Source organism: Eubalaena glacialis, chromosome 15 (genome assembly GCF_028564815.1).
Source record: "Eubalaena glacialis isolate mEubGla1 chromosome 15, mEubGla1.1.hap2.+ XY, whole genome shotgun sequence".
Classification (NCBI taxonomy): Eukaryota; Metazoa; Chordata; class Mammalia; order Artiodactyla; family Balaenidae; genus Eubalaena; species Eubalaena glacialis.
In genome coordinates, this window is record NC_083730.1 from 41946221 (window position 1) to 41972599 (window position 26379).

A 26379-nucleotide genomic window follows, 5' to 3' on the forward strand; every position below is an offset into this window, starting at 1 on the left:
TCTGCAAACCAGCCCCTTCCTCCCTCGTTTAATCCCCCAGCAACCCCAGAGGACACTCAGCCAGCCCCAGCAGGGAAGGAGACACAGACAGGAGTCCTTCAGGGGCCTGCACTCCTGGAACAGCCCAAACTGGACCTGGGTTTCCAGTAGGCTGAGGCTGGGACTTCTCTGTTAGGACCTGGGAACAATGTCCCCCAAAGGCCAGGGCTTGGGAAACCTGCAGACCTTCTATCCTTATAACTTCTCAACTTCAGGGACCTCCAAACTGTTTTCCAACCAATGAGTGGATAATTCACCTGGATACTTCAACTCTGCCACAGCCCAGCCCCAGGTACTATGGGGGACACGGCAATGAATGGAGCCTGGTTCCCTGCTCCCGAGGAGATGGCAGCCAAGCATGTGCGAGGTATGTGATGTAATATCATTCAGACTCTCATATTCCTTACTTCAGCCCCAAATCTCACATCTAATAGGACAAGGGTTCTCTTTACTGGTGACCTCTCTGGGAGCACAGGCAACCTCAGCTGATCCCCAGAAGAGGTGCCCTGGGGTAAAGGGCAGAGAGTATCTTCAGGGTAATCAACTTGTTACCTTATTACCAAGACCAAACTGAGCCCAAATATGCCCAGCGCAGGACCACACTGGACTGTGGAACCTGGGATTTTGACACCATGGGGTTTATGCACCATCTTAGAACTTACAGGTGATGTGTGGCCAGGTAAACCCCATTGGACAGCCCTTCCTCCTGGGGCTCTGTATCCCAACCAAACCCCCAACCACCAGCAGCGCTCAGCAAAACACAGTTCAGAATGCACAGGAGACGATTTGAATTTGGAATACAGATAGAATTTGTTTTAAATTCGGGATTTGAGGCAAATGACTTCTGTGAATTGCTCATGTCTCAATATCTGATCAATCATGAGCTGCTGGAAGTTATATCTCATCATCATACATTGTCACTTCCCACTGGACCCACATGGTGGGGTTCACACAGGGCTTTCATGTGTACTTTTTCATCTGCTCATCAAAACCACCCTCTAAGGTAAGGGTTGGCATAAGGGGCATCTACCCTCAGGGATTAAATAACTTCCCACTGAGTGAGCTGGAACCCTAGCCTGTCTTCTCTAACTCAGCACTCTTGCCATATAAGGGTACCTGTTTTTAATTGTTCTAAGATTACAGGTCTTACCTTTCCCTGGTAAACACAACCTGTGCAATCATTCGCTTCTAGGAGTAATAATCAGTTCATTTCTGGTGGTCTAATTAATACTCTTGCCAAGTTACATTCCTTCCATGGACCCATACAATTTGTTTCTCTTCTGGTAGGTCCTGGATTAATTACACAACACCTTAACAGGCCCACTACCTCCTGATTTACATACAATGAATCATTCAAAGGTGAAAACATGTGTATAAGACAAATTGCACGGTTTACACAAAATCTAGAACAGTTTTTAAGAGGTGAATAGAAACATTCACATTTAAGTATTTTAGAACAAACTGGTATACCTATCTATAGTATGTAGGGAGATAAGACAGTATTACCAATAAAATATCACCTCTAATGAAATATTTACTTAGTACACAGTGTGAAAGAGACAGAAAAGATTCTTACCTTTGGGCTATACTCTGTAAAGGGAAATATTTCAGATTATTCTTTTCATTTATACTTTTCCTTGGGGCCCTCTTTATCAAACTGATTCCCTTCACTTGAGGACAGGGAAGTCATCACCATGCTTCTTCTAAAACCCACCTTTCCAGCCCAGCCTCCTGTGGAGGTAAAAGAGGTGACGTGAGGGTGATGGGCACATTGGATCCAGACGAAGGCCTCGAGGAGTGATGAGAGTTGTTGCCAAAGTTGCTGTATCTGGAGAGTGCAGAGATTTAAGTTGTGGGGCAGGAAGGGACAGAAAAATGAGTACCAGTCAATAAATGAATAACACTTGGCAAACTATGTTAATTTTTGCAAGAAAAACAGGTCTGGAAATGCTAGCACTGTTAGTGATTACCCTAACTTGAAGAAACTTAGTAACTTCTTTGTTTTATTTCTCATCAGAAAAACTTCCCAAAGTCGAAAACTATTAGACAGCAGGATTTATGACAAAGGGTTTAAATAAAACCCTCATATTTCCTTTCTTTTTAAGTGTACATTAAAACTAGTTGCTAACATAAATCAAGAATCCAAATTACTTTCAATTGAATCTGAAGATTTTCTTGCCTCTCATGGTGGCACAATTAGCATTAATTGCATCAAAGGTCTGCAGAAAATACCAGATGATTAGCTAAAGAAACATCAGATTAAAAATTCTCCTTTAGGTGTTTCTGAATCAATTTCATCCATTAAATGCTATAATCTCATCACATGCCCAAGGATCAAGGAGAAACTGTCCCCAGACCTTCTAGGCTGGCCTGCTGCTTAGAGGTGCACGTATTCGATGTTTTCATCCAATATTTCCCTAGAACCAAAATTATAGCCACTAGGTTTAAATGAGCTTTTATCATTTCCCAGTCATCTCTAACAAGTTTCAGGATTTGTAAAATTCTAGAGTTTTCTTTGTTTTTCAGAAGAGCTGTTCTTTAGCTATCTATTTGTATTTAGCTATCATGATCAGAGCTTTGCCTCACAACCTCCTCAGCTACAAGGTAGGGCCGACCCCTTCTTCTAAACTGGTGAGGACACAGTACTGGAGTGTGTGGGACCCCAAGGGTCACTATGATATAAGTGCACAAAGACCTTCCCCCATGCAGTGAATCCAGTATAAACTCCCACCAACTAACCATTCTAGGAAGCAATTTGACCTCAAAATGTGGATACCCCTTGACCAAGTAAGTCTACTTTTGGGGCGTTAACATAACTTTATGGTTATTTATATACTAAAAGTATCACACAGGAAGATACTCACTGGAGCCTCATTGAGATCATGGCAAAAAACTGGAAACTACCCAACCAGGTAACAATGTGAGAATGGCTAAGAAAGTATGATGTAACATTCGTCAATGGAAGATTACACAACCATTAAAATGATTGCCAATTTACAAGTGATAACATGGCAAATGTTTATAATGTACGTGTACGTGAGTGTGTGTGTGTATAAATATACACACACACATACTGCATGTAACATCAAGATATAATATTACACATTGAGTTTGATCACAATTGTAAAAAATATTCTTAAAGGTTAAAAACCATGTGTAGAAAAAAGTGTAAAAAACAGGCCATCTATTTTTAAAAGTGGACTACAGAGGTGAAATTTCAGTTTTCCTTAATAAATTACATTATTATAATGGGAAATAAAATACTTATATTATCCCAAATCTACCCTGTGTTGCTAGGTCTGGTGTGTTGGCTGTTGCTCTTCTAATTTGCTTATTTGGTATCATGTGTCAGCCTGTGCTAAGTACCAGGCACTCTGGCAGGCAGATGGGGACTCACAATACTACCCCACCATCCTCTCCTGTTAGCATACCACCTTCATGGGACTTGGTTTCTGGACACTCATCTTCTCCTCTCTTAAAGCCCCAACACTCTACCTGTCCAACAGGTTGTTTACTGCTTCTCCAAGTGAGTATTGGCTTGATTTTTCAAGAGGGCCCCTAATTATACAAATATTGAATCACTATGCTGTACACCTGAAACCAATATAACGTTATGTCAATTATACCTAAACACAAAAATTTAAAAAGAGGGCCCCCCAAACCACAGGCCACAGGGAAGACAGAAAAGCAAAGGATGAGAATATACCAAAGAAAGGAAGCAGCAGAGAGGGGAGCACAAGCTCAGCAGGGAAGACAGGGAGAGAAGCAGGAGGCAGTGGGCCCCACTTGGGAGGGAAGGACGCTGCCCAGGACCTCCAAGTCCTCAGAGACAGGCCCTAGGCTCCAGCTTCAGCCCTGCGTCACCCAGCTGCCTGGACACTAAGCTTGTTATTCTACACAAGCATCTAAAACCATCCCCTTCCCAACCAAAAGTGGGCATCCTGGAGAATGTTTTAACAGGATTACTTTACTAAAATTATGTTTCGATGACGTTATGGAAATAAAAGAAGCATAGTGTCGTTTTCCCTCTTTTGGTTTTTCTACTGGTTGAGCAATTAATTCAACAACCTCATGGTCTGTCTAATTTTGCTTCTGAATTTCAGCCAAACTAACTGGATCATACAATTCACTCAATTCACTACACGGCGTTTTTTGGTTTTGTTTGTTTGTTTGTTTTTTTAACATCTTTATTGGAGTATAATTGCTTTACAATGGTGTGTTAGTGTCTGTATTTTTAAAAAAATTTTTTTAGTGACTAACTGGTTGGTCTCTATTATAACCCATGCAATTACAGTCAACCACTGAGCAGTCAAATCTATGGCCATACAGACCTCCGAAAACCACAGTGAGTGAACATCAGAAAATTAATTGGTACGAACGATATTTATACAATATTAAAATTCCCGTCAAATGATTAAAAAATTGTAAACTTTTCTCAGTGAAATCCAAGCCAATCCTCATTCACAAGCATGCAGCTGCTTCTCTCAATTTATGTGTATATTCGTTTTGTCCATTTCCATGTTTGTATTGCTCTCATCCCCCAGGACTGTCAGTGGTACTGAAGCCTGGGGACCAAGTGGGAGGGACCTGGGTCCCAGGAAAGCCCCGTCAGAAGCTGTGAGACCGTCACCATCCCGGGCTAACACCACCCTGCTGGGGAAGATGAGGTTGCCAAGATATTTTTTCTTCCGGTCAAATGTGCAGCTCCTACCTTGTACACGGATACTGTTCTTGGGGAACGTGAGAGCTATGTTGGATGCATTTCATGAAAACTGTGTGAAAGATCACAATAACTGAGAATTTTAGACCTAAAAGAGACTGGTAGAGGACTTGTAGTTTGGAGGTGTTTAAACTGGAGGCCACGTACTCCTGACGGTATACAAAGCCATTCTGGTAGACACCATTCCCCACGTACCCAACCTCTCTGTGCCTCAGTTTCCTCACTGTATATAAGGGCTAGAAATAGAACCTACCTCTTCAGGGTTAAGTGATACTTTAAAGTACAGGGCTTGGCTCTCAATAAATGCTCAATAAATGTAGCAATTATTATTATTACTCTTAATATGGGAGTGGCCATCAGTCAATACTGACTTTTATTATTGACTTTGGACAACTGATTGTTTAAAATATGCAAACCCTCTGTTCCCCATTCCCCGCTCTGCAGAGAGGTCCTGATCCACGCATCAGTGAAGGGCAGGCACACAGGCAAGCTGACAAGCACCTGCTGAAAATTCCCCGTGCCGTCTTGATTTGCACACCTCCCTCCCTCTGCCTCATCTCCGGTTTGCATAAGAATCATTGAGTGTCCATACTTAAATAACGTAATTATACTAATGCCTGTGAAGTGATTCAAACTGCAATTGTTTGCCATCTCATGGGAAGCTATGAGCAATGTCTGAAAGAAAATTACATACATTAGAATAAAAACAGAAAGCTATAGAAAAGGGAAAGGAGATAAAGAAAAGACACCCACCTATTGGAAGAGAAAGACCGAAAGTTGTAAGGCTCGGAGGCAGAATACGTGCTCGGATGGAGAGAATCACAGGAACTGTTAAAGGAAGGAAAACCCCACTCAAAACGCTGCCTGGAAAGCTGGCAAAGCACCTGGCTGCCTTCTGCAGATCAAAAGAGAGCCCGTGCCAGAGAGATGGGCATGAGATGTGTAGATTTTGACAGACTGTGCATATTTTTATAAACCTTAAATTCAAAAATCCATTTTTAGTAATTACGTTATAACACAAGAGCTCCTCAATTCAAGCAGCTGGAATTTTCTTCTGCCTTTTGCCTACATACTGGTAATTAGTGAGCGCTCAGGGAGTTCACACCACAATTGCTCTCTGCTCTGACTGGAATCTCCACAAACGGCAGCGAACGAAAGACAAGCCAGAGGATGCAGCTAACACGCTGCGTCACGGTCCCCGGGTTAGCCTCGCACGGGCCATCACGTGGGCCGGATCTACCTGCTTTCCTGCTGGGATTCGGCTTCCTTTTCCTTGGTGGACAAGGGCGAATCCTCAAAGTCATAGGAGAAGAGGTGGAAGGGGCTGTGAAGCACATAGGGCAGCTTTTCTACGGTCGGTGACGCCTTTGTGGGGCCGGGTGCGGCGCGGAAGGGCTGAGAAGCCGGGGAGGGCGTGGAGGGCGCCCGCAGGACAGGCCCTGAGGACCCTCCGCGCAAGGCGGTGTCCGCTGCACTGCCGGCCGGGAGCTGCTTTCCCGGTGAGGAGGCACTGGAGGCCGCGGGGAGGGCCGGACTCTCGGGCGCAGCATCCTTTCCGGTGGGGACCTGCTCTGAGGCAGGGCTGGCCTCGACGCTGGGTCAGCAGGGAGGAGAGGAGGAGAGGAGGAGGGGGAACGAAGGGGAGGGAAAGAGATTTGGGAGAGAGGGAGCAAAAGTTAGGAAAGAGAAAAAGACACGTAAAAGCTCACTACTGTTAGGGCCGCTCACTTAAGAGTCCAGCTGTGTTTCTTGACCTGCAGCATAAAAGCCAGAAGCCCCGGTTTTCCCAATAATCCTGGCGCCCTGGGCTTGCCAATCTGGGGGGTAAGACCCACCTGGCCTCTGAGCATACAAGGGCCTTTATGAGGGGATTTAGTGGAAGCTCAAAGGCCCTTCTGCACCTGCCCCTCAATCCCCAAGTTTCTCCCCACTGGTTGTGTTGGCACCGGAATTTCCACAGTTTGAACTTCATTTCTTTGTCTTGATCAAACAGGGGATCTGCCCTCCTCCTGAAACACCCAAACTTGAGGACGAGGTATCCCACGAGCCCCATACTTACAGTCACTGCTTTCTGGAAAGCAAGTGTGGAGAAGGAGAAAAGATGCCAGCAAGAAATGCAAAGAGCTGGAAATGAGGGGCCGGCAGAGTGAAGACGCATTTTGCCCGGTTCACACTTCCCCCAGGGCCTCCTCTACCACTAAGCCCTAGATGTCTAGACTCCTACAGGCGGGCCTCATTCTGCCACAGATACAGTTATGAAGACTTTCCATCTTCAGGGGACTGGATTTAGACCTCTTAGACATTTTGAAGCCTACCTTTGTAACAGGAGAATCCACATTAAACTCTGCATTTTTCAAAACCATAGTCCTTTTCCCAGAGAACTTGACCCCCAGCCATGCCCACTTGGGAACGGATGTGAGCTGTTTTTTTTCCTACCTCAAATCCAGAGCTCCATCTGTATATAAGGGCAGGGACATACCGGTTTCCCTGGCTCAAGGGGAGGATGGGATGAGACCACACTGCAGTGCCCAGGGCAGGCCTGGCACAGGTGGTACACACACACAGGGGGCACACGTGGTGGGCACACATGGCGGGCAAACACAAGGAAGCAGCCAGCAGGAAGGGGAAGCAGTGGAAGACACCAAGCCCACAGAAGTAAGCAGAATCTTTCCCACCACTTTTAAGTCTAGTAGGTTGACATCAGGGAAGAAATAACATCCAGATCAATGTTAATGAACACCATGATTAAGATCAAACGCTAGTGTTTAATATGCACACCTTTGCTTCCTAAAACTGAAAAGTCTAACTGTATAGTCTCTGATGAAGACACCCTCCAGAATCAGTCATATAGTCAAAGACACTGCAGAGGATAGGATAAACCACCATCTACCTGTGTAAATAACAATCCCATGTAAAGACAGCACGAGTCAGTAGGGATGCCTTTGGAGGGTGCTCTTTCCAGCCAGATTCTTCCATCTGGTCTGTAGGTGCTGCTGAACTGTTTGAGTCCCTGAGGGTGAAAAGTTTGTGGGTGGGACATACCACGCACATTAAGCACATGTGGAGCCACACCGATGTATTTATTGAGGGTCCACAAAATTTTCTGTGACTCATTTTTGACCTAAGCTGGGACTGTCAACTGAACCTCCTCCCTTCCCAGAGCATCCCTAACTAAAGTCACTACCCCCAAGCATGGCACTCGGCATGGGCGGGGGCCCTTGGTTAATGCCGACCTTTCTCCCCGTCTCATTCTGGAATGTGTACCTCACTCTCTGTCACTAGGTCATTCCTTTCCTCTCTCTACATCCTGCTGGCTTCTTCCCGGACATTTCCAAAGGGGCGAAGCAATCAGTTCAGAGAGGTTTCCATGACTCCTGGGAGTGGTGGGCATCTCAGCACGTCAAATGAGCCTGTCTGAGAACTTTTATGTGTGCCGGTGGCCCCGAGAATGAGGCCACAGCAGCAAAGAATCACATTAACTTTGAACTTGGTAAGAGAAAGATTTTACCCTAATTCATCCAAGATCCTTTTGACTTTGCTTATTTGTGGAAAAACTAACAGCAACAATATCAGTTTCCAGCGTAATCAATCAAGTGAGGGAACCATTCAGTTATAGAATTATTTTTGAATATCAGAAAATGAACTTACCCATGATCAATTTTTATTTTTCATACAGACATCATTTGGGGAAAATACCACAAAATTTACACATATCTGCAAGGTGCCTGTGTCTGTTAACATTGCCCGAAGACAGAAAGGATGCACCTTGGAGAGGTGAGTGGAGGACAGAAAACTCCCCCAAAGGGCTGTAGAGCTATGGTAGTTATTCTAGGCATGCAAATAAATGCTGGGAATTTTTTCTATGCTATATGGGGTGAAAAGTGTTCCTGTCCATTTGGATAAAAGTCAAAATGCATTATCCCTACAGCAGACATCCACACATTATAGATAACATTGTACTGGTAAAATTAGTAGGAAGAAGGGGACACATGGAATTATTCTTCCTACAGTGTAGAGAGGGTTAAAGTTTTCTGAGCAGAGAGGAACATCCCGTTAGTTACTGTCAATCTGACTGAGCCAAAGCACTCAATGAGGGAGGGGACAGTGGGGAGAAAAGCTCCTGGGTGTGTCTCCCATAAAGCAAGGTTAGGAAGGCAGCGTTTGAGTAAAAAACACGGTTCTCTAGGGAAAACGTGCTCAGTTATTTCTATAAAACTAGTCACTCTGTGGCTCCGTGTAAACGTTTGCCAGTGGGAGCTAGTGAGAAAGGGAGGAGGCTACTGAAGGGTGGCTGCAAACTATCCCTTAGGAAGGAGACTCCAGGCTTTTGGTGGGAGCCAGGGAGTGTCCAGCCCTCGGTACCTGTCCTTGCCCGGACAGGGGGCATCGTCATCTTTCTCTTCCTCTGAATTGGGCTCCGTGACTGGCTGCTCCTCTTCCTCCTCCTCCTCCTCCTCCTCCTCAACCCTGAGGCAAGGCCAGGAAAAGAGAAATGCACACAGAGACAAGATGGAAAAGCAAGATAAGCATTACAGACAAACAGGAAGATGAAGCAAAAAAACTCCAGCTGGCTGAAATGAAAAGAGCACACTTAGAGGAGACAGTTGTGAGATGGGGAAATTTAAGTGTGGGCTGGAGATGCAATAACCCAGCACAAGCCAAATTTCTTTGTCAAGTTGGCTGGATGCTACTGCCTGCATCCCCCGACCCCGCTCCTCCCATCCCCCTACCACACATGATTCACAACAGCTTCTGGCCTTGGGCAGGCCTCCCAGGTGGTTCTCCTTCTGCATACAGAGTCATGCAGTGGCTGTGCTCAGGGCTGCCCAGTGCCTGCAGTGAGAAGTCCTCATGTCTTCACTGCATTCCTTCCTGTACCACCCTCTACGGTGGAAGGATGGTTTTTGCATGTCACTCCCTCATTCTCAGTCAATGTGTTTGGGGGTGGGGGGCTGATCCGCCCCCCTCACCACTTCAAGGGTTAACACATGGTCCAGGTGGAGTCAATCTGGGCCACCCCTGGGATTTCTCCTGGTGCCTTCAGGGATGAGAAGGTACAAGGACACCCTAAGTCTAGTGGAGGAAGGCTGCCTGTGAGTGACCCCGGCCCAAGAACAGCAGAGTTGGAGAGAGAGGGATGGAGGTGGAGAGAGAGGAAAGCAGTCTCCATGACAATTTTAACACTTGCATCTAATACTTTTGAAGCTTCACCCTGGCCTTTCACTAACAGAAGATAATAACTTTTCATTTTTGCTTCAGGTAGTTTAACTTGAGTTTTGCCCTTGCAGCTAAACAAGTACAGACTTTGATAACTGAATCATTACCCTCCTTTGACCTCTAAATCCTATCAACATGTGACTTATGTGATGCAAGTGTTCCATGTGGAACACTTACCCAAGCTTCTCAATCCCTTGCCAAAGGGATTAAAACTCCTGAACTCCAATGACCTTCATCTTTGTTCACTGCAGGCTCTCACAGGCTGGACCTCACCATCACACCTAAGTAGCCCACCTTGGAAACCTTACATCCAAACTTCTGCGCCCCGACCACAAGCCCCCATTCCCCCAAATCTCTCATTCCTCTCCTCCCACCATAACTCTTCTGCAATCTCAGTGTCCTCCTCTACTTCCTAAATGTCCACCAGCTCCTTCTTGCCTTCAATCCTTATGAATCGACCGTTTCCCACTGTAGGCATCATTCTGCCAAAATCTGTAACTCTTTTGCCCCACTCTCCTTCAGTTACAGTTTTTCTTTTTACTGAAATATAAAATACATACAGAAAAGTACACGAATCACTGAGGTTTCACGGAATAGATGCATCTACATAATCAGCATTCCTTTAATGTTCCCTTCCAACTGCTTCCCTCCCCTACTTGAAACAGCACAGGTCAGCTTTGCCTGATTTTCTTCTCCTAAAAGGAATCATACTGTATCCAGCTCCTTTTGTTCAGTATTACACTTGTGAGATTCATCTATACTGTTATGTGTACTTGAAGATCATTCTTTCTCATTGCTGTATAGTATTCTCTTACATGAATATACTATAATTTAGTTATCCATTCTACTGTTGATGATAATCAGGTACTTTTCAGTTTGGGGTCATTTTGAATAGGGCTGTTATAGATATTGTAGTACATGTTTTTTAGTGTTTTGGGTCATAAGATATGCTTAAATTCATCTTTATTAGAAACTGTCAAACAATTTTTTAAAATGAATGAATGAATTTACATTCCCATAGATAGTATATGAGCATTCTGGTTCTTCCACATCCTTGCCAAGATTTTATGTTTTTGTCTATTTCATTTGCCATCTAATCTGTGTGTGATGATGTCTCATTGTGGTTTTACTTTGCTTTCCCTGCTGACTAATGAAGATGGGCACATTATCATACTTTTAATGTCTATTTAGATATCCTCTTTTTGAAGTGTCTAAGTACTTTGCCTTTAAAAAAAAAAAAGAAAAGGCTCGGACTTCCCTGGTGGCGCAGTGGTTAAGAATCCGCCTGCCAATGCAGGGGACACAGATTCAATCCTTGGTCCAGGAAGATCCCATGTGCCGTGGACCAACTAAACCCATGCACCACAACTACTGAGCCTGTGCTCTAGAGCCCGCGAGCCACAACTACTGAAGCCCGAGCACCTAGAGCCTGTGCTCCGCAACAAGAGAAGCTACTGCAATGAGAAGCCCACGCACCACAACAAAGAGTAGCGCCCACTTGCCACAACTAGAGAAAGCCCACGTGCAGCAACGAAGACTCAATGCAGCCATAAATAAATAAATAAACTAAAAAAAAAGGCTTTTTATTTTTGATTTGTAGAAATTCTTTACATAATTTGGACGCAAGTAATTTGTCATATTCTAGTGTTGCAAATATGTTTTCCCTGTGGGTTGCCTTTGCATTCACTTCATGGTATTTTTTAATAAACATACGTTCTTAAGCTTAATGGGGCCCTATTTATCTTTTTTTCTTTGATGTTTAGTGTCTTTTTTGTCCTATTCTTTTTTTTTTTTTTTTGCTTACACCAAGGTCTTAAAGGCATTCTCTTATGTGACCCTCTAAAAGCTTTATTATACAACCTTTCCCATTTAAATTTGCAGTCCATCTATAATTTATTTAGTGTATCATATGAGATAGGGGTACGATACATTTTATCCCCACGTGGACATACAATTGGCCCAGAACCATTTAGTAAAAAGGCCATATTTTCCCCATGTTAGTATCATCTTTATCATAAATCAAGTATATATCTGTGGGTTTCTGGACTTTTTCTCACCATTAGTCAATTTTTCTATCCTTGCATGAATACTCTGCATGAATCTTTGCATGAATACTATCTTAATTATTACAGTTTTATGATAGACCTTGACATTGCAAAGTAAGTCCTTTGCCCTTTATACTTTCATAGAATTTTTGAATCAGCTTGTCAATCAGCATCACCAAAATCTAGCTGGACTACTAGTTGGGATTGTATTGAATTTATACACAAATTAGAAGAACTGACAATTTTACATATTGAGTCTTCCAATCCATGGCTGTGGTATATCCTTTATTTAGATTTAATCTTATTCCAATATCCTTTCATTTCTTTTAAAGCTTTAAATTTTCAGTAGAGGTCTTATATATTTTCTGTTAAATTTTACTTCTAAATATAAATTTTAATGCTACTGTACATGTTATCAATTTCCAATTTAATTTTCTATTTGTTTGATGATATATAGAAATAAAATTGATTTGGGGGGTAAATTTACCTTGTATCCAGCAACTTTTCCAAATTTATCAATTGTAATACTTTTTATATAGATTTCTTTAGATTTCCTATATAGACAGTCATATCGTCTGTAAGTAATGATGGTTGTATTTATTTTGTTCCAATTCTTATGCCTTTCTTTTTCTTGCCTTATTACACTGGCTAGGAACTGCAATAGTACATTGAACTGAAGTGATGACAGTAAGCATCCTTTCATTGTCCCAAATATCAAGAGGAAATATGAGTTTTGCCACAGATTTTTTATTCTTTATCAGATCAAAGACGTTTCCTTGTTTGCTAAGAGTTTTTGCCATATGTGAGTGCTGAATTCTATCAAATGCTTTCTTTCCATTTATCAAGATAATCATATGATTTTCCCCTTTATTTCTGTAAATGCAATGAATTACAAAACTGCTTTTTAAAAGGTTAAACGAACCTCGCATACCAGCAATAAACCCCACCTTGTTATACCATGTTATCCTTTTTATAGACACCTGGGTTCTATTTGTTAATATTAAGAATTTTTTAAATTGAAGTATAGTTGATTATAATATTATTAAGAATTTTTTACGTATATCTTCTGGAAAGAGATTGATCTATAATTCCTATTTCTTAAAATGTGCTGATCAGTTTATGGAATAAAGGTTATGCAAGCCTCATAAACAGGTAGGGCAGAGAGGGTGACAGCTGTGGAGCTAAAGAAAAAGAGATGGATCCAAAAAAAATTAAAACAGATTTGGCTGAATTTGGTGACTGGTTAGATGTGGCAGGAAAGGAAGAAAGAAGTATTGGTACAACCCCATGGTTATATACCCCATACCTGGATTGAGGGGTGCTTCTGTCAGAAACAAGGAAGCCAGTGGAACAGTGAAGACAGCATTCCCCCTGTAATGCCACAAGCCACAAACGAGCACACCTCATCTGTCCTTCCGAGCCTGGTACAGCTCACCCTCACACACCACAGTCCTTTTTCTTGGCAGTCCTTTTCTGCTCTAACAGCAGTCAAGTTAAAAACTGTACCCTCAACCTTCAGCCTGAGGCTACCTTCCCTCAGCATGATCAGGAATTTGCAAATGTTATTACTTCTGGTCTGCCCAGAACCCACGGATCTCTACCCTGCCAACCAATGGGTCTCTCCTCTTTAACACAAAACAGGGAGCCCCATCCTCCAAAATGACTTGACTTCATTTGTTCTCCCAGGTGGTAAAGTCATTTAGAAGCAAAGTCTGCTGGAGTTGGAGAGGCTCGGAGCCAACTGCCTGGGCTGTACTCCAGCTCCATAATTTACCAGCTGTGTGACCTTGGGCCCCACTTTCTTCATCCCAATTTAGGATATCAACAGTACCTACCTTCTAGGAGGACTGGGTTAATATGTAAAGCACTTTGAAAAGGAGCAGTATACAGTGAGCAAATCAATTTGTTTTAGCTATTAGCTCTCATCATCATCATCACCATCATCGTCACTGGCTTTGGAGCCTTCTTAGGAAATCTCTACCATCCCCCACTAATGGATACTCAGAACTCTGCTTGATTCACTAAGGAAGAGGACATAGTACTCTGCAAAGCATTCCCAATCACTGGCAGATAGTAACACTTTCCCCTTTATAACTTCCACCTGTGTAAGCTGTGTATTTTTGCTCCTCCTCTCTTGCATGCAGCTGTCCTACAGATGTATGAAGACAGTGATTCTGATCAACATCCCAACCTGTTTCCTCTTTGGGCTCAACATCTCTGACCCTGCAATAAATCTTCTGATGACTTGTGTATGTCATTGCTTTGCTATCATGAGTGGCAGAGCAGGACCAAGGGCAGGCAGCACAATGACTCACTCAGGGAATCCACTTCCAGGAAGTCCCAAGGTCAAAGCACTGGCCTTGCCCTACAACTCAAATGCATGAAGAAGGAAATACCCTCTCGTAGGGCGTAGGACTTTCTATGCTTGATTTTATTTAGTTTCATCCTAGTAGAATTAGTCAAATGGAATGATATTTTATGCTGCTAATATTTAAGATTGAAGAAGTAGTTCAGACAATTTTGCTTTTTCCCTAGCTGAATTGTCTCTTAAAGTATAACTTAATTTTGTTTATACTTGTTGTAAGGCATTCTGGGTCTTTGGCCTCTGGCTTTCAAATACCTCTAGCGGTATTCTGCTTGTTTGTAATTGATAAGGAGTTACTCTAGGGCACAGGCCTGTTCTGAACCCATCAGGTAGTCTCCTTCTAACCACAAACAGTCCCAGACTGGAGGCCACCCTCTTCACGTTGGAAAAGCAACAGGCCCACCGCCTGACCAATTCTGCAGGGCACAGTTTCCTTCAAAGTCAAATTAACTTTCTCAAATTCGTGTCTCAGGCTGATGTCATGTTTCTTAGGCTTCAAAAAACAAGAAGGAAAATGGATGTTGCTGAGATGTTTCAAAAGTACAATAGAAACATTTAAAACAGTGTTAAAGTATATTCTAGGACCAAAGAAATCAGGATGAGGAAGAGTTAAGCAACACATTTGGAGCAGACATTTCAACACATCTAATAGACATAAACTCAAATCAGGAATATGAAAAAATATATTTTAAAAATCAGTAAAAACACAACTATAAAAGTGAGCAAAATACACAGTCATGGCCAATACATTTATATGAAATGATATTTTAAAACCGAAGTTTAAATATAAATCAATCAGAGTTTAATAGAACTCAATTGGAACTACAATGAGATACCATTTTTTATCTGCTTGGCAAAATTAAGAAATCTGAAGATAATACTAAGCACTGAAGAGCATTTAGATCAACTGGCCCTCATATATTGCTGATAGGAGTGTGCATTAGCATAATGACTCTGGCAAAATAATTGGCACTATCTCATAAAGTTAAGCATTCATATCATGAATATGACTGACATCACCTAGAAGTGGCATTGCTGTAGCCTGGGGCAGTGGTTCTGAACCAGGTGATTCTGCCCCCTAAGGGACATTTGTCAATGTTGGGAGACATCTAGTCTTAGATGTTGCATCCTACAATGCACGAGGCAGCCCTCCACAACAACATTTGCACCGAACACTTTTGGTCCAAAATGTCAACAGTGCCGAGGCTGTGAAACCCTCTCTAGGGATGCCGAAGCATGTGCACCGGGATATGAGTCTGAGAATATTCTCAGCAGCACTGTCTGTAATTACCAAAAAATGGAAACAACCCAAATGCTCACCAATGGGAAAAAGGATAAATAGATTGCGGTATATTCCAAGCAGAGAAAACGGAAGACCTTCAGCATCACATGACAATATGGATGAACCCTGGAAGCATGATGTGGAGTGAAGACAAGTGCAAAGAGAAACTACAATATTCTAATATTTTTTATAAAGTTCAAAAAGGCAAAATTATATAATATACTATTGTTATATAATATATATATATCTGATAATACTAAAAACAAATAACAACAAACCCATAAGACAACACTAAACAATATTTAAGAGTGCTGGTTACCCAGGTTCAGAGATGTGAAAGTTGGAAGCTCATAGTAAGTTAAGGGTAATGCTCTGGGTTTCTAGCTAGACAGTAGTCTCATGGATGTTCTTTATATTAATATTTATATACCATTAATAATTAATATTAATAATGTTAATCATGTTTATATTAATATTTATAATATTTATATTTATATAAAATAAATAAACTAGGAGAGGGCCACACATGGACCAATGATGCCAGTGTATCATGAACTAAGGATTATGATTAATTCAATTCTGGACAATTAGAATTTTTTAAATAGATTTTACTTTTTAGAGCAGTTTTAGTTTCATAGCAAAATTGAGCAGAAGGTGCAGAGATTTCCCATAATAAGTAACAATACAAACATTTTTTAGAAGTGAAGAAGTGTAACCATGGGGCAAGGGCTCTCTCTCCATTTACCCAACAGTTATTTATTGAGCATTTATTATGTGCAAGATGCAGGGGTACAGTGGTTAGTAGAGGTTCTCACCCTTAATGTTTACAGGTCTGTGGGGGAGAAAGACATTAATGTAATTGTACCAGGAAGTACTCAAGTGAGAAGAATTTCCACAGTGCTGTTGGGGCAAAACTCAGAAGGCCAAGCAGCAATTGACCAGAGGACAAGATGGGACTTTACACATGACACTCTCCTGCTCCAACACGTACACGCTAACCTTAGGATTAAGTCCAACTTGCTCAGCTAATACCCCCATCATCTCGCCAACTTCATCTCCCTCTCTCCCTTCAGCAACTCCCCCACCCTAGTCTTAATCAGTCTATTGAGCTGTCCACCCAACACCAAGGGCATTTCAGCTTGGGGTCCTCAAAGGAGCCATTCTCCCTGCCTGGAGTTACTCCTTCTGCCCTGTTTCTCTAGTGGACCCAGCCGCCAGGGACATCCAGTAAGTACTCACTGCCTGTTGCAGATCTTTGGCCCAGTGGACCTTGCTCGCATGGTGCTCAGCATGGAGATACTCGCTATGGATGGTCAACAGGCAGAGTGGCAAGAACTGGAAAAATGACCTTGGAAATCTCCCCACGTTGCAGATAAGAAAGACGAGGTCCAGAGAAGGCAAGATCACACAACCTGCCAGTAAGAACTGGCGACATCATGAACCCGAAGCAGAATCTAAACTGGTTTCATTGCTCCACCGTCACTGCACATTTCCTTCTAAGCAATAGCACCCTGGATGGTGCTTCTCAGTCCTCCCTGCACAGGGCATAGACAAGAACATCTGCACAGCCCCCCAGAGTAACGGACAGGAGACCCGCCCAGTGCCCCAGTCACCCCGGACCTGCCTGGTTGCCCTGAGGGGGGGGAAAAAAAAAAAAAATCAGTGTCTTGACACAGGTGTGACCCATTTGTGGCAACTAGTTAGTAAGTTCTGTATTAAGGTTTAGATAAGATGCAGGCATTTTAAATGCCCCATTTAGTTCTGTAAAATGCATATGACATACTATAATTAGATGAAAAAAAGATGTCATAGAAATACTGTGTTACTGTGAATGTAATTAATGCCACTAAATTGTCCAATTAAAAATGGTTAAAACGGTAAACTTTATGTTATGTATATTTTACCACGATAAAAAATTTTAAAAATTTACAATTTAAACAAACAAACACAAACACAAAAACAAACAAACAGAAGAAATAGTGTGTTAAATTTCTGTCAGACAAAGTGCCCCCTTGGGCTCCATCTGTACCCCTCAGATGCAGCAAACACTGCATTCCTCTGTGAGAGAGGACACTTCAACTGGAGTTTGAACTTAGCCTCCCGGTGACTCATACTTTCTGCTCTCTTCAAGGCCGTTTCTAGGTTACCAAGGCCCCAAGAAGAGATTTGAAAATTTCCAATTAGTTATCTTAATCAGTTAAGGCGTATATCTGACCAACTGAAGCAGTGATTTCATTCAAAAATAGTTTTGTTATCCACCAAAAAAAAAAAAAGAAAGAAGGAGAAGAAGCAGCTTCCCTCAAAAGATTTTTGCCGGCTACTAAGAGAATGAAAAGACGTTTAAGAGAGCCCAGCTGTTGCTCTGATGTTTCCATGGTGAGAACCCAAAGTTAGACAGGAAAGTATTTATTGTCCCTGCAACACTCAGAGTTTAGAAGGAGCATATTTACAGGCCACGGATACTGAATATACCCAGGAACTGGACAACTGGCCAGAACCTTAATGCACGAGCCATTATTTTGCTGTTTTGTTTTAGAATAAAATACTAATGTATCCAGCACGTTATTTCTGCGGAAAACATGGAGCAGTTTAATGTAATGGAATTCCAGTCTGCATAGCCTAAAACCAATAGGAAAAAAAACACAATTAGTAGCCTGGTTGCAGGTTTATTTAGGAGTAAAACAAATCAATCCAGTGATAACTGTGGACTGTGAGGTGTCTCACTACTTTCTTTTGTGGGTACTTTGATTTTATGTTTTAAAAAGACTTTATTCCAAGCCAGAGAGACTACCTAATTGCCCTAAGTGTCTCTTAGAGGCCTGAGAGAGAGGAAGAGAAACTAAGATGAAGGTAGACTGGAATTCTCTGTGACCTTTTGGAAACTGCAGGGACGCCAAGCACAGACCCAGGCTGAGGTTTCAAGATGGCAGCCTCCAGAGGCGAAAGCAGCCCTGCCTGCGTCTGGCTTGGCTCCATCCTGAGACCCAGAGACTCTCTTATGTCACCCATAAAATAAAGTGCAACAGCAGAACAGGAGCCTTCATCTCTGGTAGTCTATGATAGCCGACGAAATGAAATTGTGTGGACATCAGACAAGTTCTCTAATCTCCAGAAGTTGTACAACTATTAGTCAAATAGTGTGCTGTCTAGCCAAGCTCACTTTTAAATGTTTCGAATAACAGAACTTCTTACACACATTCTGTCTCATGTTTTCACAAACAGGAAGGCAATGATACTAAAGAATGAAAGACTCCAAGTTAGAAAGAGACATGATATGTGTTTCTTTAAGAGGCAGATATCAAATGTAACCACCACGAGGAAGCCAACCCCGTTTCGGAGTTTTGTGCATAGGACCATCTTTCAAACTCATGACTCAGTTTGATTCTAGAACTCGAATTGCCTTTTCACATGCTTTGGACTTCAACACACCACCATCAATCATCCTTCAGGACTCAGCCCAAATGCCTGAGGAGGCTTTTTGGTCGCCCCCCACCCCCCACACCCTGCCCCATCCCACTATCCTCTTTTCTAAAAAAATCTTTTAAATTAATATTTAATTATAAGAATTCATACTCCCTTTGAAAAAGTATAATATTACTGATAAAAATTAAGTCCCCTTTGACCAGAGGTAACCATGGTTATAAATTCGGTGGGCAAATTTCCAGATTAAAAAAGAACGTTTTAACATATATTATTCTACAGTCCTTTTAATACAGCAATTGATGTGGCAAGTATGTTGGTACTTCTGGTGTGACGCATTTCTTATAATTGCTAGTTGCATCCCATCATGTGGCTATGCCATGTTTTCCTTATCTAGCCACTCCCCAAGTTGCTGTTACAAGTGACGCTGTAATGACAATCCCTGCACATGTCCTTGTGAACTGCACGTTATTGTCAAGTGCATATCCTTACATCCCTGCTACCTGCACACAGCCCTGTTTGCAGCCTTCAAAAGCCCTCTTCCAAAGCTACACACATTTACTTGCTACAATATTTATGTGCACCCGGTCTTATGAGGCTGGAAGAGTCATAAGGGTCATGCTTACCACTGTATCCTCAGAACCGAAAGTCTGGCAGGTACAGGAAAATACAAGCTGGTGAATGATGAAGGAATGAAAGAATATCATTTTGTTCTCCTTTCGCTCATAAGCTACTATTCCTGCCTCAACAAACTCAGGGCAGTAATCATAACATCAAAGTTCATAAAATGTCAGGACTGACTAAGAAGTCTATCCCTGTATGGTTACTGTGAAATAATATACTCAGTGTTGGGATTTCTCTTATAGAGAATTGGTGGCTTGCTCGTTTACTTGTGGGCGTGAGCTATTATGGATGTGGACCCAAGTCCCAGCCATGTTTTAACAACCGCAAAGTCACTTCTTCTTTTTTTTTTTTTATAAATTTATTTTATTTTATTTATTTTTGGCTGCATTGGGTCTTCGTTGCTGCGCGCGGGCTTTCTCTAGTTGTGGCGAGCTGGGGGCTGCTCTTCGTTGCGGTGCGCGGGCTTCTCATTGGGTGGCTTCTCTTGTTGCGCAGCACGGGTTCTAGGCGCGTGGACTTCAGTAGTTGTGGTGCGCGGGCTCAGTAGTTGTGGCTCGCGGGCTCTAGAGCGCAGGCTCCGTAGTTGTGGTGCACGGGCTTAGCTGCTCTGCGGCATGTGGGATCTTCCCGGACCAGGGCTCGAACCCGTGTCCCCTGCATTGGCAGGTGGATTCTTAACCACCGCACCACCAAGGAAGTCCCAAAGCACTTCTTCTCTGCTTCATGATTTTTTCCCCTTTTCACGATCAAAATTATTTACTCTTCTAACTCAAAGTCAATTTTGCAAAGTTTGTTATAAGTGAAAAAAATACAGATAAACAAAGAAAAATATCTTCCCAAGTCCAGTAAGTATTTGTTTCACTTCGGAAGGCCTGCCACTGGTATGAAGCCCTGATACCCTCCACCCGCTCGCCCTGTTCTGTCCCAAGACCTCTAGGAGACCAAGGCCCGCACGCAGCAGGCCCCGACTGGCCGCTTCTTCATGGGGGTTCATCTCCAGTCAATGTTTAAACTCATGTTTATAAAACCAGAACTGCATGACTGGGAAAAAAAAAAAAAAAAACCTCAGGAATTAAAATAATTTCTCTGGAGGCAAACGTGATTACTGTAATGGAGTATTCCTGAAGTGTGATATAGTTGTCTCTGATTGCTCACTGAGTTATTGTGTCTTTGGGAAGCATGCTTTATCAGGATGTTCAAATGGCACTTAGGCTGCAGATACCCGTCCCAAATGTGCCCAGGCTTCCCTGTTCTGCAGGCCACTCTCCCAGGGCAAGGGGTAGGCGTCCCTCTACTTGGCTTGGCTCTGCCTCCTGTGTCTCTCCAGGGAAATCAGACTCTCACTGGGCTGGGGTGGGGGTGGGGGTGAGGCTGCAGTCACTCATTTATTCTAGTTATTTAACAAACTCTCTGACGGGCGCTCTCACGCAAAGCACTTTACATGGTCCACCCCTGAACTCCTCACAGGAACTGCTGAGGTGGTACTATTACTACCCCATTCACAGCTGAGGAGCTGAGGCCCAGAGAGGTTAAGGAGCTTGCCCAGAGTCACAGAGCTAGAAGCCGGGATCTGAACCCAGGTAGTCCAACCCTAGCATCTAAGCTCCTGACCACGATGCTCTGCTACCTCCACTATGATCATATCTTTGTGGCTGGAAATAAATGCCTCTTCTCTTTAAGGACTGGAAGAAGCTGTGAATCTTTCCTTCTTTCAGATTCTTTTCATGTATTCAAGTGTATAGGGAGTCTACCAGTTCTCACCCCTTGCCCATCTCACCGAGGCCCCATTCCACCATGAGGAGCATCAGTGATGCCTTGATATAGACAAACTTGGACCACAACTATAGCCCATGTTAATCCTCATCAGTCTCTGAAACATCAACATTACCTCCCTTAGAAATCAATGTTTTTTCTACAAGAATATGATGCTTCTGTGATCCCTGTCAGCTCGCTGAACACATGTGTGAGACAAGAATGACATTAGGCCAGGTCTCTCTTTCTTTGCGTCTCTCCTCGTCAATTTCCAAAGCCTATTCCAAAGGGGTCCCTTGCAAAATGCTTCACCAGCATCACCTTGGTCCACTATAAACACCTTTTTGCAATGTCAGATTTGACCTCCTCAGCCTACATTTTCAGGGTTTTATTTCCCTGCTAGTTCAACCTTCATCACTGAAGAGTTACTACCAGGCTCCCTCCACAGACTCCTGTAAAAGAGACAATCTCATTCTTCCTTCCATGATTGGATTTAATCGACTCAGTTTAGTAATCATTAGAAAGCCCCTGCTCCATTTCCAAAGGGATCCTGGAATTGCCAGGGATATAAAGAGAGAGATGCTTGCTCTCCAGAAGGACCACCCACACCCATACCTGCATGAACTGCCAACAAAATCAGCTCTACCAGAAAGGGCTGTGAACAGTCAGGACATGGATGGGAAGAGGTGTATTACAGAAAATGGAGAGTTTGCAAGGTCAAGGGCAAGCAGGCTTGACACTGAACGAAAATACCCAAAGCAAGTCAAAGATGTAACTAGAAACAAAAACCTTTCCTTCTCTTTGAAGCGTGTTCACCACTCCCACAGTAAAGGGCTGTCTCTTCCTGCAACATCACACCAAGTAAGGCCACTCTAGCTTGAGAAGCATTCACACTTGAAAACAACCAATATCAAGGTTCATTGACTTGGGAAGTGAGTGAACTTCTCGGTTTCAGAATTTCATGACAATTCTACACTTTATCCATTCACTTCTCTGCTCACTTGGTTTGTTTTCCCTGGGTTATGGCATCTAAGCCCAAGCTTCAACCCTCACCTGCATGTACCTGAGTTCCAGAGGTGCCTATCCAACTGCCTATGGGACGTTCTACCTGTGACCCAGATATCTCAAACTGAAAATGCCCACAGCTTACTCAGTGGCCTGACAGCCATCCCACGACCCTAAGTTAGTGGCTGCCTAGGGATCACCCCGGACTCCTTCCTCTTTCTCACCATACAGTCCAGTCACCATCCCACAAATGATGTCCATCCTGTATCTCATCACCTTCTCCTGCTTGCCATTCTCCCTGCCACTGCCTGTCGGGCCTTTCCACCTCTCTCCAGACTGTGGCCCAGGCCTCACCAGGCTCCCTGTTTGCTGTCTGCTCTCCTCCGATGCACTCTCTGTGCTGTTCCCACAGGGGTCTTGCTGAAATACCACCCCGATCTCACTTCTTCACTTAAAATTCATCAGTAGCTCTGTTCAGTTTTAAAGTTTTGCCATTTTCTTCAGAATCTAGAAAAATCCCCCAAATTCAATTCAGCAAAGTCCAAACCCCCAAAGAAATCTGCAATCTGATCACGGTGAATCTTTTGAGAAACCGGAAGTCCTGCGCCAGAAATCAGAAGGAGCTTTGCAAAGTGACCTCTTCCTCATACCTTTTGCTTCTGTACTTTCTTGGAGCAGGTGCTCTCAGTTCCAAGTTCACAGCCCTCTGCCCAGCCCCCCACCCCCCAGCCATCTCCCCTCCTATCCTTCCTTTGCTGTTCAATACTCAGGAAACCACGAAGGGCTTCCGGGACATTAACTGGTAAATCTGAATCACTGGCTGTATTCTAATCATACCTACCTGAGGAGGTCACATCCCTTGCTGGTGAATCCCATTGGTAACGAACCATTACCATCAGATCAATCTTCCCAAGTAGCTACTTGCCACTTATGGTACCAGTGGTTGTTAATCTAGTTGTGGTGAAATCCTCTAGCACGGTTTTGCCAGTGCACAGAATCTTCTCGCCACTTCACGTTCATACTTATTTAACGATGACCTTCTTTAATAGCACAATATCCGGGAAAGCTCCAGGGCACGGAGTGACTACAGTAACAACGCTGAGCTAAGCCCGCATTTGCGCTGCCTCTCTTGACTCCCCTGCCGCTCTATTAAAGCGGCATCAGCGCCCTGGGTTTACAGTGGAGGAGACCGAGGCCAAGCCTGGGGAAGAAGTGGGAACTGTAGCTGGAAAGGCCATGCCTGTGCCCTCAACAACCTGTTCACTGCCAACTACTTCCAAGAAACACAGAACTAGGGCTACTCTGCTATTTCTGCTGCAGATCCTGCAGCTAAAGGAGGAGTGGAATCCGTAAGCCCTGGCAATGAAGCCCTGTGGACAAGGCATGACACAGACCAGAGGGCAAGGCACGGCCCTGGAACTAAGCATCCAAATATGCCTCCTTCCTGACAAAATGCAGGAAAACGGCCTCCCCAACCCTGCACAGTTTCAGAGTTAGGCTCTCCCATCTGCCCACTGGTTCCTGGGGCTGGTAGAAAGGTGCCAATACCCTTTCCTACTCCCGCAGGAAAATAGAAAACCACACCCTCTCCAACTGCCTCCCTCCAGCTCCCACCCTGGAGGCTCAGCCCCAAGGCTTGTCTCTCTTCTGCCCACCACCCACTGGGCCACTAACCGGTGCACATCAGGTATGATCCCCCAAAACGTGAGGACAGCTTAGCCTCCGATAATTGATAGTTAACTGTGGCTTCCTCTCAACCATGAACTTTTGTTCTCTATACCTTCTTTCCTGCTCCCATCACCAAGATTACGGCTGGTTAGTTATGATTAACTGGGAAGGCTGTTCCGGTGTTGCAGTTATTGCTCTGAACATTTTCAGAACTCCTCGTTAGGAACTGTCTTCAGTGCCAATTTATGAGAAAAACAAGCAAACCAGTATGATTATTTCAGGATCAAAATCTAACAGTGATTATAAACAGCACAGCTCTTGGGATGACCGAGTTCCAATAAACATTTACTCTGAATGATTTTTTGCTTTCTCAACAAATCTAATTCATCCTCAAAAGAGAAAAACTTGTTACTACAGAACACGTTCTATAGATTCAGAGACTAGTTCCAGGGATGTTTAGCTCTGAGTGCAGGCTCTGGACTAGGACTGTCTGGTCTGGGTTCAAACCCAGCTGTGCCACTTACCACCTGTGAGATCTGGGGCAAGTTCTTTAACCTCCCTGTGCCTCAGTTTCCTCATCTGTAAAATGGGGAGAATACTACCACCTGCTTCATGGAATTTACAACATATGTCAAATTGCTTAGCACCATAGTCAGCACAAAGTAAGTGCTCCATAAATGTGGTTCCTGCTATCACCACTGCTGCTACTACTCACCTCCTAGAGAGTGAAGGAAAAATAGGGAGCATTCTCCCAGGACAACACAGAGAGGCTGCAGTTAGAAAGAGGACACACTTCCCTGAGTGAGCATGACGCCTAAAAGCCACACAGGAAAAGACTAACAGATTGGACACTATAACAATATGTTTTATGCATATATCAAGAGATGCCATAAAGTAATTTAAAGATAGTTAAAATATAGGGAGAAAATGTTTGTGACATAGTTGTCCAAAAGTTAATAACTATAATGTATTAAAAATACTACATTCTCTCTACTTTTGTATCTGAAAATTTCCACATTGAAAACAGAATAGCTGTACACCAATTAAAATGCTTAAACCATTCAGGAGACAAATGAGCCAAGGATATAAACAGACAATACTCAGAAAAGGAAATGTCCACAGCCAATGAAGCAGTTACAGATGAACAACCTCAGTAGTAATAGAAAAATGCAAATTAAAATGCTGAAGCACCACATTTTACTTTTCAGCATTATAAAACTTCTGAAAAATTCTTAACATCCAGTGCTGGTGATGGTATGGGAAAATGGTCAATTATATGCTTATGGTAGAACAGCAAATTGATATGGCCTTTTAGAGAGCAATATGGTTGACACCAATATGTAATACAATATTATAAAATGTGAGTGTCCCACGATCTAGGGGATTTCACTTCTAAGAATCTCTCCTGAAAGAATGTTAATGCATGTGCAAACGTGTGTGTGTGTGTGCATGTGTGTGCATTCATTACAGAAAGTTTGGTATTAGGGAAAAAACTGGAATCAAGCCACAGCAAAATGAATGAAGGCATTACAGTATTATGGTATATCCTTACAATGGAACACTAAGCAGTAATTCTTAATGTAGTATAGTAATTTTTTAAATGTACTGACAAAAAACTAGAACTAATAATACAGAAGAATGGCAACATGCATTTGATAATTGCTTACTAATTGCCAAGTACCCAGTATATTTGTTTTATTTCTACAGAATCACAGGGGGGAAAAAAAGCGTAGTTTAATAAAATGGTGAAGGGCAGAGACTCCGGATCCAGACCACCTGAACTCTAAAAGCAACTCCACATAGATTGGCTGTGGGACTCTGGACAAGCTACTTCAACGTTCTGTGCCTCAGTTTTTCCTCCTGTCACATAGAGATAATAACAGTACGTATACCTCATAGGGTAACAGTGAAAAACTGTAGTACACTAAAGTTCTTAGCATAATGCCTGGCAGATAATTAAGCGCTCAGTACATTATTTGAAAACATATAAGAGTTGTTCTTTATTCTGTTCTCACTCTGTGCCAGGGGCCATGTCTAAATGGATACAGGGCTCGTAGTGGCAGAGCCAAGCACCTCCATTCTGTCCTGTATAGCAGTGATTCCAAATTCCATGCTGGTGAGAATGTGTGCAGACTGAGTGCTCCTCTGCTCCTTAGGATCCAGGACCGGTTCTCGACCCGCAGGTGTGGACTGAGCTTCTGCTGTTGGTGTCCACACTCTGTCCCCACACCACACCCTGCCA

General features: G+C 43.1%; 1 protein-coding gene across 5 annotated transcripts in view; it reads right to left on the reverse strand.

The window, feature by feature from the left end:
• FHOD3 (formin homology 2 domain containing 3) overlaps positions 1 to 26379 on the reverse strand; it is a 489898-nt gene that overhangs the window by 135779 nt on the left and 327740 nt on the right. For 2 of the 5 annotated variants that reach the window (XM_061170498.1, XM_061170497.1), the window contains exons 11-12: positions 6000 to 6353; positions 1754 to 1867 (exon numbers count right to left, since the gene is read on the reverse strand). The exons of 2 other annotated variants lie outside the window; for them this stretch is intronic. In XM_061170498.1, the coding sequence (XP_061026481.1) occupies positions 1754 to 1867; positions 6000 to 6353 (468 nt within the window). The remainder of the gene's footprint in view (positions 1 to 1753; positions 1868 to 5999; positions 6354 to 26379) is intronic. One more of the 5 variants, XM_061170499.1, reaches the window with a different exon arrangement.